Source organism: Sinohyriopsis cumingii, chromosome 5 (assembly GCF_028554795.1).
Source record: "Sinohyriopsis cumingii isolate HCF-2022 chromosome 5, ASM2855479v2, whole genome shotgun sequence".
In the NCBI taxonomy this organism is placed as follows: Eukaryota; Metazoa; Mollusca; class Bivalvia; order Unionida; family Unionidae; genus Sinohyriopsis; species Sinohyriopsis cumingii.
Window position 1 is genome coordinate 38656760 of NC_142965.1, and position 12740 is coordinate 38669499.

General features: G+C 37.8%; 1 protein-coding gene across 1 annotated transcript in view; it reads right to left on the reverse strand.

Moving 5' to 3' along the window:
* Window positions 1-10171: 10171 nt before the first annotated feature.
* Window positions 10172-12740, reverse strand: part of LOC149798977 (BTB/POZ domain-containing protein 6-B-like) — an 82992-nt gene continuing 80423 nt past the window's right edge. The window contains exon 3 of the mRNA XM_089957012.1: window positions 10172-11795. Coding sequence (XP_089813138.1) covers window positions 10760-11795 — 1036 coding nt within the window. The 3' untranslated portion in view covers window positions 10172-10759. The remainder of the gene's footprint in view (window positions 11796-12740) is intronic.

Below are 12740 nucleotides of genomic sequence, written 5' to 3' on the forward strand. Positions count from 1 at the left end.
GTATCCAACCAAATTGCTGATGGTAGACACTGTTTTGGCTTGCTACATATGACCAGGGTCGAGGTGGATCGTCGACCCTATTTAGGGAAGATGCGCGGCAAGCTTCTGAAATTTGTGAAATTGGATTCAGAACGCGCTTTGCAAAAATGATCCGCAACTTAAACAACCGACATCCCTTCCTAGTGATCCTGTCCAAACACGATGGCCATAATTAAAATGTCCCTCCCGCTTACGATATCAATGCCGTAGCTGATCATAACGGTAGGCACGCAGTATCAAATTAACTTTTAATGTGAATTAAAAAATGACATTTAGTAAATGTAGTGTCAACATTTTCAATAGATGACCAGTAATAGGAAAATTGTGATGAATAATCGGAGTACGGTTTGTAATTTTCGTTATTATTAAATGTATTTAGTACATCTCATTACAAAAAATCTGATACTGCTGTCTATTACATTTGAAAAATACAACATTACAGATGATGTCTTCAAATTGAAGATTTACATGAATAATAAATGTTGTTCTTAAATTCGCAATTATTACTCATGTACTCTATGAATTTGTTTTCATAATGGTAGTGAATGTCTTTATGTCCTCGTTTAGTAATAACAGATTCTTTCAAAAAGTTCAAACAGCATTTTAAATTGTTGATAGCCAGCAGTGGATCATACCTCCGCAGTCTGAAGCAATTCCTTGTAATCGATCAGCATTTCTTTGGCTTTTTCTAATCTTTAATCTGTAAAGTCTATTCTTGTTATGCCTCCATCCGATATTCTCTTCAAATGATTTAATGTAACCTCTCTTTCTACAGTTAACATAGTTGAGAATGTTTGAGCTTAAACAATGACCGGTTCCAAATGATTTAAAAAAGCATCCTATCTTGGTTTCGATTCACTCTCGGATCATAGAGTTTAATTGTCATGCAAGTGTTTGAAAGGATTTAATCAAGGTTACTTTTAAATATTTTTAAATTTCCCAAAAATTGACAGTTCCTTTTAGGTCCAGTGTTACATAGTAGTCTTATTGAAAGGACCATTCACGAGTGAGATTCAGAAATGAACACATCACTGTCTGGATCTGACAATAAAATCTTTGTACGTAGCAGTAGGATTGTTTTTCATATACCCGATTTCTTCTGCAATGGATACGAATTCAGAATATTGGTACACTGAAGACCATGACTCATGTTTTGGATGAAAAACCTTGTCATCACAACGAATCAAAATCCGTAAAGGTACATGCAATGATGTGTTGTCTGCCTGCTATGTTTATGCACAAATTCATTGTTTGTGCCATTCAAATGACATTTTTTATTTATTTCGTGAATATTTCGGACTTCGAAGTTTTGCTTTCAGTAGTTTACAAACAACAGTTTAGATCAAGATGTTCATTGTCTACAAATATCATTAAGCAAAGGTTTTGTGAGCGATATAGCTTAATATTTTTCTTTTACCAAAGCGTCAAATGTGTAGATATATTTATGGATTTACAGACTCTAATATTTATCAAAATTTATAGTAATGCCAGCCGAGTCGAGCAGTTTTTGAAGTATCAAAGATACTTGTCTTCTATTATATGGATACTGCGTTGCAGCCCATATCATGGGATCAGGCTTTGGATCTAATACTGAAACATTATTTAATGTTTAAAAACAGGAAGGATCTTTACTGATGGTTGGTTTTATGGTCCAGCAAAACAAGCGGGTTATTTATTTTCTTTACGGCTTTGATACATACTGCGAAATATTCAACAGAATTTTTGTCCCGGTGACATGGACATAAATAAGTTTAAAAACCTATTAGCACATGCTCAGATAACTACAAATGGATTCATTACAATCATCTTACACGATCCAGCTACACGATATCGCATAGGTCTCAAAAAATCGTTGGTTGATAAGTCTGCACAACAAACACTCGGTGGTAGTGGGAGTCTCCTTCTATTTAAGAAATATATTTACTTTATAATGAACCAAGAAAACTTGAACACAATTATCTCTGAGATTGAGAAATTACAACAAGACTGTCTCGCGGTTCAACTTGATGTTGAAAAAAAATCAATGACAATTTTGATGTGATACAGCAGCAACGGGAAGAGGGTAGATATGCGATATCGGCAGAATATAGATTTTTTAAATTACTCCAAAGCGAAATAGAATTGTCCCTGGCTGGTTTAACAGCTACCATTGGCATCAATGATATCGAGATTGCATCACGTTGACGACCATTGGATTTCCAACGAAATCATATGTGACTTTATCAAGTCGTTGAAGTTTCTGCAACGACCAGTAAACACGCCTACGTGGACGTCATACTCAGCTCACTACGTGGCTAAATTACTATCAATATTGGTGTCGCTGTCGTCCACGTATGTCTTCGTTACGGCGTCGTCGTGAGACGCTGGTTCTCTCAAAACAACAATTATGTTTCCGTTCATGTTGAGTTCACCGGTCATTGTATCACCGGTTTTAGCAACAGATTTACTGATCTCATTTCTGATCGTCGTGATTGATACACTTGAGTCTCTGATTCTTCCGCTATCAGTAAATGCTAGGATATTATCGGCAAAACTCTCCAGACAATATCAGTCCATCTTATATTGCTTGTCTTTAGCCGTCCATGTTAATCCTGAAAAACAACAATTTCATCCCGGTCATCTCCGGCGTGGTTCATAAGAACAGCAAACTCATCTTGTGTCATACACAGACAAATCAACGTCACCGAAACCAGGTTTCTTAACTCTAGCGAGAGATCTACCATTATAAACTCCTAACCTGTTTAAAACTACCGCTAGTGTACTCGTGCACGACTTTATGTGGTGGTGCAGATTACCTTGACACAGTGTTAAGTACCACAAGTACTTCTAGACCACATTTAGGTAGATGCATTAATTTTTGTTTTGCTTTTGTTGAATACCAGATTGGGGCGATGTCGTCCTTGGAATTCCCCTGATAAATTTTAAATATTCTCTTGGTGGCGCCAATCCAGACAAGTATGCAACCCAGTGACTACCTGTACCAGAACGGCCATCAAGATTAATGATACCAGTTTCAAGACAGTCCGGTGGTTCCGGCAACTAATCACGCATAAAAACACCTCTAGGTTTTTTAGTGTTTAATCACCGAGCGGCATGCAGTAAATCAAAGTTGGACACGGGGAGTTTCAGCAAGACGTCCTTGGCAGTCTTAGACCTTGACCGAACAGCGTTCCTGGTAATGGTTGACCCCGTCCCTTATTTGATGTTTTTAAACCTTGAACTGTCGCCTTCTTTAGTGTCATGCCGGCAACGGTTGCAACGGCACCAAGTACTGCCACTTCTGTAACAGTTCGATCTACAGCTGCAATCAACGATATTATCGCTGCAGTGGGAATATACCACCAGTCTTTGCTGTGTTGTTGATCGTATTGGCAGAAAGATCAAATCTAATGCCAGTCTTTGATTTCTTGGCGTCATTGTAGTGTTTGAGCTTACTTTCAGCCAAAGATAGCACTTTCAGGAATGCTGTTGATTTCAGCGATATCGTTGTTCCACAATTCGTCTTTGATGCTGATTGCAACTTTTTAATCTAACCAAGTGTCAGAGTGACATAAACGTGTTGGTATGACATTGTAACAACGTGAATGATTTAATTACCTATTTTCCACCACTGCACCAATAAATCTCATTCGTCCACCAGCGCCTTCGAGCAACATTGTTTGCTCTGACAGTATAACACCGATTGTTCTGTAACCATCAGCTGGCGTAGGAGCAAAAGTAGTTCGCACGTGTATGTCAATGACTGACTGTCTGAATAAATCCAGATGATCCAGTGAGAAATAATAGATCGGAAACAACGTCGAGAAATCCCACTGAGACATCTGCAGGTCGGATTCTATATTCTCATCACGCCTTATGAATTAAATCAACCTATGATACACCGGTGTAAATTTGTTTTGGTCGAGATCCAGTATTATGTCTTCGTATGGTTCTCAATGTCCATTTCGCCTCAGCGAAATCGTAGACACCGCTAATCTGTCAAACACCATTGGTTTTGCTGTCTAATCGTTAGACCTGATATCACGCTGAAATGCCACGAATATATGTCGTGGTGCTAAAATTCCTTGTTGTGATAAGATATGCCATGAAAATGTTCCTGCTGTGCCTGGAGTCATGTCTTTGGTCAGTGACAGCCACGACAAAGTTGATTTACCACCACTGTCCAAGAACGATAACAACCGAGCTTCTTCTGTCAGCTATGGAGTCATCGTTGTCTTCCCTAATGCTAGTGTTGTTAGCATTACTTTACCAGAACCCCCTCCTCTAATCTCAGCGCGCCAGATTGCAGCATTGACGGTGGCCCTTCAGATGAACGCAACAGCATGTCTGGCTTCAAAGATATATTTTTTAAGATGTCTGCAGAATCCGAAAATATGTGACAGCGGTATCACACAGGAAACTCCGCCATCAGTGTTAACCTGAGATCATCGTGCTGCAAATCCCAGGTTGAATTCTGGATTAGTACTCTGCAGTGTCGCAAAATTAGTGGCGGGTCGAGGTATCATTCAGCAGCTTGTGCATAAGCAGAGCTGTCCAGCGTTAATTGTACCGTGAAATACTGCCTATCTTTAGGGTGGTCAGTAATGTCCCTGGCGAACATCATGGACAGGTCGGCGGACCGTGAATAATCATCGCTGTTTAGGGCTAGCTCGAGTATCGTAGTATCAACGTCGACGTTATGGAGGCATGCCTGAAGTTCTCTGCCGTCGATGATATAACACGCACTGTCAAATAACGCCATAATACCATTGTTAACGAATCAACATCGTTCATTTGCTGCATGTCCTGTAGCGTCATTTTTCACATGTTTACCTTGAACTTCAATGACTTCCTCAGCGGGCAGGAAATACCTGAATGTATCTTGAACTCGTAGTTCGATTCGTCCATGTTGGTCTGGTTTTCATGCTTCATCGGAATAATATTGATAATCATGCACAGACTCGTCTTTAAGTACTGGAGCGTCCATGTCAAATGCGGGATCAGACACACACTTGAACATTTTATTGTATTATTTGTTGCTTAAAACGACATCGGAACAGGCCTCGTCCCGCTATTAGTTTTACCGTTATATTTTTCTATCTCGGTTTTGTCAGTGGCACGCTGGGTGACAGCACCCCAGCAAATTCGTCAAGGCGTTAATTGGTGCCTTGATTTATTATTTTACTGACACTTGCTGGTATTACTTGGTTCTGTTTAGTTTTACTGGCTGCGGCTGAGGTTTTCGTCTGATCGCCGATAATGTTTTACCAGCAGCATCTCCAACAGCCCCAATACCTTTATCACGAACGACTTCGATGGCTTTCATGCCTAATTGTTTTGCAATCGGGATAGCTTTTGGGGCTATTCTTCTAAATAAACTTTTAACAACATCGCGAATCCCATCTCAGTAGATGATTTTATATACTGGTAATCGTGAATTTGTCACTCTGACCATCACGGTCAATGTTGAGTATTGTGTACAATTATGTTATTTTGTTATCGCAGATCTAATTCATCGAACTCTGTAGTAATTGTAGTAATCGTCGGTAATTTCACCCATCAGGGCTCGTTAAACGCTGATATCAATGACGCCACCGGTAAATAAGCATTGACAAAAGGCAACCCGTTCATTGATGATTTCGGGGGATTATTTTAGATTTGTCTTCCACCAATCAGAATTTCTGGTCGATCAACATCAACGAGGACGTGATTGGAACAAAGTTTATCGTAAACCGGTGGCGAGGTTTGCTGTTTACGACCACGATCGCGAGTGGCAAGGACTTTTCGGGTGCCGGTAGATTTCTTCTTCTTTTTCAATGCGGAGTGGCTTGAGTTGTGATTTTTTGGGCGATAATACATCCCCAGATAATGGCGCTCAAGCTGCTTCTTTAACTTGTTTCTTAAAATTTTCAAAGTCATCCTTACCTTTACCCCTGATTTGACTTATACCATGGTACATTTGATACACGAAAGGAACCCATTTTGATTATGAAAAATCATGGTTTCTGGGTCTAACAAAGTATCACGAACTGAATATCCTGACGCAGCAATTGCTATAGGGTTTTCTCAAAGTTTTTTTTTTAATACCTTCTTCGGTGAATTCGGAAATTCGGTGGATGTTTTTTCTAAAGTAGTCTTTGGTTCTGTTTCTGGCCAAACAAGATCCCTTATATCATCGATCTCAGCACGAGTTTGGTCGATGCCCTCAATTACATCTTGTATTTCTTGTCGTAATTGTGGTTGAGCAGCAGCTATTTAACTGGAAGTTCTCGTAGAATCTTTTGGCTTTTTTAGTTCTTTATACTGTTTTCCCAGTTGCTTTAGCAGTTTGCTCTTGTCGCGGTCGTGTTCGGGTTTAAAAAATGGTTGGCCCGGCGAATTTCATCTTGCCAACCAGGGTTACATACAAGGCTCGGATTGGCTTTTGGCAACAAAAGAAATCAACATTTTTACAAGGCCCGGACTGTAGATTCGGGGTCTTGGTGGTGGGTGGGTTGTTACCCCTCTCAAAAGGTTGGCTGACCCACCCCCACCACCGCTGCTCAGCTACCATTCCCTGACAGCACCTTGAAGTGTTCTAATGCATATCCAAATTATAAATGAAATTATGGTGTCATCTTATCTGTCATTGTGTTTACTCACTCAGCAATGGCCATCCTCAGTTTTACCCCCAACTCGGGTACTCTTTCACCTATTTATTTAGTAAATACAATATTCCTTGATTTCACCTTGGGTTTCAAACAATTCATGATCTGGGATCATCATCACTGTTCAGCCCCTGAGATCAGCCCAGATCTAGAGTACGGATTATGATTGAATCACCCGAGTAGAGACCTCAGGATCAGCCCAGGTCAGTAGAATGTTAGAATAAGGGGTATAGTAAGGCTGGGATCAACCCGGCTTAGGCAGTTTCTGGGAACATCACAGCTCTGAAGTAGAAATAATAGGTCAGTGTAGACCTTGGGGTCACCCCAGGTCATTATAATGGGCGCAGCCCAAGGCTTAAGTATTGATGGGATTATACTTGGATCATCCCAGATTAGTAGAATATTAAAATAAGGTTTATATTATGGCTAGGATCAAGCCACCTTAGGCCAATGTGAGTAGCCCCCAGAGGGAAGCCATGTTTATTTATGTTTTCATGTATATTGAGGAAGGTTCTTCAGACTCCAGATTAACCAGATTAGGATGTCTTTGTGTCATGATGTTTAGAAATATTTAATATTGTTTAGATAGTTAGGATGTTCTAGTTCTGTTGAGAGAGAGAGAGAGAGAGAGAGAGAGAGAGAGAGAGAGAGACTAATGTACATTTTTTAAGGAGGCAATCACAAACTATACCAAGCTGAGCAGACTTCTGGTCTTGAGTCGTTTATAAACATATATTTTCTATTCATCTTACTGTAAACTAAGCTGAACTTAACAAACCTTTAACTTCATGATGATTTGCCTAAATTGGTCGTAAAGATTTAACGGGAGTAAAGCAGGAGCAACAAATATATTCTTGCAAACAATATCTCGCAAAACGGATATTGTGATTTTGTGACATCTCAGGCTGTTTAAAAGGTAACTGTTGTATAAATGGTATCGAATTAGAACAAAAATACGCACCATCGTTTTATTCTTCGTTTGAGTTTTCACAATGCCGGTCAGGGTGCATGGTCTAAGTTGTTTTTACTATTGTTTATACTTGGCAGTGGAAAGGTTGTAGTCCATTAAGTTCTCCCTTTTCAGCAGAATCATGAAGTCATTTAATTTATTTATTTATTCGATTTAAGTAACAGTACCACAAATTATGTGCACTCGCCACATCCTCATCGGAAGGAAGAAACATTTACCTCTGATACGATCTGTGATTATTGTTGAATATGCTTATCACTTGAATGGAGAACTGCATAGTCTCGCCTTGTTTCTAAGTTTTATTAAACAGTACAAATTTAAACCTCCTTTATTAATTTCTATGATTTGTGTTGGTGATCTCACTGTTTCTGCTTAATCGCGAAAACTCCACCCCACAACCTAAGGAAAAAAAATAAATTCACATACATACATACATACATACATACATACATACATACATACATACATACATACATACACACATACATACATACATCTTCGCTAGCCAAGATCCTGATGTGTTAACCCTATCTACACCTTGGTGGAGCGATCAGATAATTCAGCGCCTCGAGTCTGTGAATTTCATTGGATGCGGCGGTAAGCCACCGCATCCAATCAAATTCAGGTTGTTCAAATTTGAACACTGTTTCAACATGGTCGATACATGGGGGCACACACATGGAATGGGCTGATAAATAAGCAATTTTCCACTGCCGGTCTACAAATACATCATTTCCCTCAAATACATACGTAATGGCTTCCCTTTGCTACGTAGTCATTCTATCGATGTTAAGCTTACAAGGTATCCTTATGAGGTCAGTATCCACCACTGTTTTCGGCCGATGAACAAAGTAATAATACACGGCTATTACTGGCTATTGGTTAGTTGGCATTACATAATACGGGAGACAACTCATGAAATCCAATAGATGTCGCTATGACAAAGCACTCAAACATCTGATCCATCCGCCAAAGTGTAAGTAGAGTTAACATATCGTAACCATGGCTATCAAAGATGACATACATAGAGAAAAGTGAGACTAAAAAATATAACTCCGTCGAATCAGAAATAACTGAAATATTATTCATACTTTCGTATTCTTATTTCTTCGTTTGATGTTCAGAAAGTACAAAATATAAGTCGTACTGAAAATACAGTTTTTCCAATACACAAAAGCTCATTAACAACAGCACAGTAGAAGCAAATCAATGTTTTCAGCAAAATGACAATCTATTTAATTCATCATCAGTCTTATGTCACACATATCATGCACTTTGGTTACATGGTCTTGTCAGAATTATCTTTAACCTTGTAATTTTATCAGTGTATAAGCAATATTTATACAAGCAATATTTAATATATATATATATATATATATATATATATATATATATATATATATATATATATATATCCCTCAATTATATCATATCATTTCATTATGAACAACCACTTTTAAAAGACCCACTTCACAAAGTGAATACACACAGCAACGCATTGTATGAAAAAATGAAATGCACACAAGTTATTGCGTCACTTTACTTTCAATTTAAAATTTGTTTCCGTGGTTTGCAAAACGTTATCGCAATTAACAGAATAATCATACAAATATCAGAAATAAAAGAGAACTGTAATTTTGGGTTAACCTCATCTGTTGCAATAAATCAAAGTTTTGACATTTTGTAAGCTATATTTCCCTTTCCAACCACGAGGAAAGTCCGACTTTGAGACGTTTTTTATGCTCGAAACGTCCAATTTCTGTGTCGGCACCAACACCTGTTGAAGCATTAGAGCCTAGCAAGATATTCAGTGCTAGTAGAATCACCATTAATTAGATATAATCAACGATCATGAGGCAAAAGAAAATTCGCTTGATGACATTCGAAATTTGGGACCCGGGTGGTTGATTGGTTTAAAGCGCTCGCCTTTAACTATTTCTGCGTCTCAGCTCTGTCCGCGTGGGTTCCATTTCGTGCTCGGCCAATGTGCTGTATTTGCCGCCATTTATATCGTATGAGAAATAGCGTTAAACCCAACGCAACAGCAACCGCAACAAAAGAAATGCAATGCAGGGGTGAAGTTTTGCTTGCACTCCGATAGATAGATAGATAGATAGATAGAGAGATGGATGGATGGATAGATGGATGGATGGATGGATAGATAGATACTGATATTTCGTTCTTTTTTAAATAAAATCTTTTCTTAATCATTGTGGACCAGAGGTCAAACTTCTGTGCTCTAGCTCATAAAATGCTTATTTTTCTAACTTCGGTCGGCACACCCAATCAAGCGTCCCATCTCATGATGGAAAATCTTTTATTTTGACATGTGAAGATATTTAGATATATTTTTAACATGCGAAACATAAAGTGATGAAACGATATATGAAAAAATATTTCTACCTAGTAACTTATATATATATATATATATATATATATATATATATATATATATATATATATATATATATATACTTCATACTTAAGAATATAATAGATTCAAACACAATATGTCAAAATCTTGTGTACAGTATGTTCAATTCAAAACAAAACTACACTAATGTCAGCATCAAAAGAAAAAGTACATCATCGTGAGGCCAACATTATGCATGAAACTAACCATCAATATAGAAAAGAAAGGAAAATAATATATTAATCAACGGGAGACACCCATGAATATGGAATGTTGCCATATGGCTTGAGGGTATCATATCATATCTAGACTGTTTCTCTGTTTCAAAAAGGTACTTGCATGCATACCCAGATGGAGTATGGTACACCATATTAAGTGTACAGATGGTATGATTAAGTGTGTTACGTTCACGTGTAAAATTTAGGTCTATTATCACTCCCGGCATGAAAATATATTATTAATACCAAGTTCTTTGGAATTTGACGAACACATTTCCCCCATCTTTGACGTGGACGATTTATTAATACTGTAAATAAACTTTTCTTACCATAAAGATAAAATTCTAAACAGAAAAACATGATGTACCCGGTGCATTAGGTCCATCTTCTTAGAATTCTTATATCAGTTTATGGTGAAACTCTCCAAGACAACGAAGACATAAAAGACCAGCTGAAAAGTTCACTTAGTCGAAGAATATTTTAAAAGCAGCTGTCACCTATTTGATACATTCAGATATCGAATACCCTTGATAAATGTTGGGTATTTACAACATGGCCATTTTTGGAGGAGCATTTGTTGTACTTGCCATTGATTCGGAAGTCGCAGAAAGAAGGGCACAGCGCAGCTTGCATAGCACTTTGTGACTACAGTTATTACATAGGAGTTTTTACTTCCTTTCAGAAAAACCTTTTCTCCAAAGGGAACAAACTTAGGGATTTTGGAACGATATTCTGTAGTAAATGTAACAATTAGGTTTATGTCTTGTATCATGACTTTTCCAAACATATAAATGTCATGGAAATTATTTTCAGGTGCTACGTTTTCTGTTGCTTCTACTATATCTTCAAGCATTATTCCAGCCAGAAATACATCATTTGGACAGTGAAACTCAACTTTACTAGAATCTTTCGGCCAAAGTATCGTATTTACTTTTTGTTGTCTTGGTATGACTGAATTACTGAGATCATTTTTCGATGAGTGAATATTTCCTGGTGGTGACGGTAAGCATTTATATATGTATATTTCGTGTGATTCCTCTACAGAAAGAATGTTGGTTTTTACAATGTGTTCTGTATAGTCAGAAAGCGATAGCGTTGGCAGTCGTAGAAAGAAAAAGCCATCACCTAGAAGCTTTCTCTTGTTCTGATAATCCGGCTCTAATCCTTGCTTTTTGCATTTATTTTCCGCCCATTCCATGCATTTTTGGAAGAGTTTTAGTTCATCAGTATAAAATGTATCCCCTGATAAGATTACCTTGAGACTCTCGACAGAAATGTCCATAAAGCCAGGTGTTTCCAGTATCTCGGGAACATGATCATCTAAGAAATCGCACGCCTTTTCTTTGAGGTCTTTCAACTCGTAGAAGACTGCCAAGTTCAGAAGATCGCAAACGTTTTCCACGCGAATAAGCATGGCAAGTATTTCAGAGCAAAGATTAAGTAGATATCCTACTTGATACCTGTGTGCTAACTTGACAACCTCAATTAAGGAGTCTTCATCAAGATCCACCTTGTCGGTGTAAAGACACCTGGAACATAAATAAAACTACACATTTTAATCCAACTGAAACCTGAAGGAGGGCAGTATGCTTAATTTTATTGTTCCACATTATTCACTTAGATGTAATGACTCCTATGACGCTCAGAGGTATTCGCTGGTATCTTTCTACAACAGCTCAGAGAGAGAGAGAGAGAGAGAGAGAGAACATGCTGACAGACCGTACGGGAGAGAGAGATTTGGGGTTGGGTGACTTAACATAAAGACATTTATTTATTGGCGATCACTATATTTCTTTATTGGTCATTTAATCTACTGCCTTACCAACCCACACAATGATATAGAACTGTCGAGGAAGGGTAGAGAGGCATTCCGACATTTTAGTATTAAATAATTAGTATTTAGACCCATATTAATAGGTTTTATAAAACATGAAGAACTAAATAAAAATAAACAAAGCAATAAATGTACACAGCATGTGTATTCCTCCTTACAAATAAATGTGCCCTATCTTGACTGGCTATTGCAGCTTTTAATCATTGGTATTATGAAGAAAGTATTAAATTCCCATGGTACGCTGACACCTAACCGTTACGAAGTCACGGGTTCTTGTAGGTTACTTAGTGCAAGTTAGTTTTCGTTCTTTCTCTCGAGCCACATTTCTTTATTATCTCCCTTATGCATGAGAAACAGAGAGAGAGAGAGAGAGAGAGAGAGAGGATTGCTTGAAAATCTGCTCAATGATTTAATTCATTTTGAAGATGGAATTATTATTTTTATCGTTATCTTATTATAATGCTAATGATTAATCAATGGGGATTCATCACAGATTAAGAGAATATAGAAGCGATTGCCTACTGGTGAAATGTAAGCTAGTGTTTAAACAATATGATAACGGATAACAATCTGAGATACCAGCAGAATTGCTATATGTAATTACGTTTTTATGCAAATACTTTAAAAGCCATGTTATTTT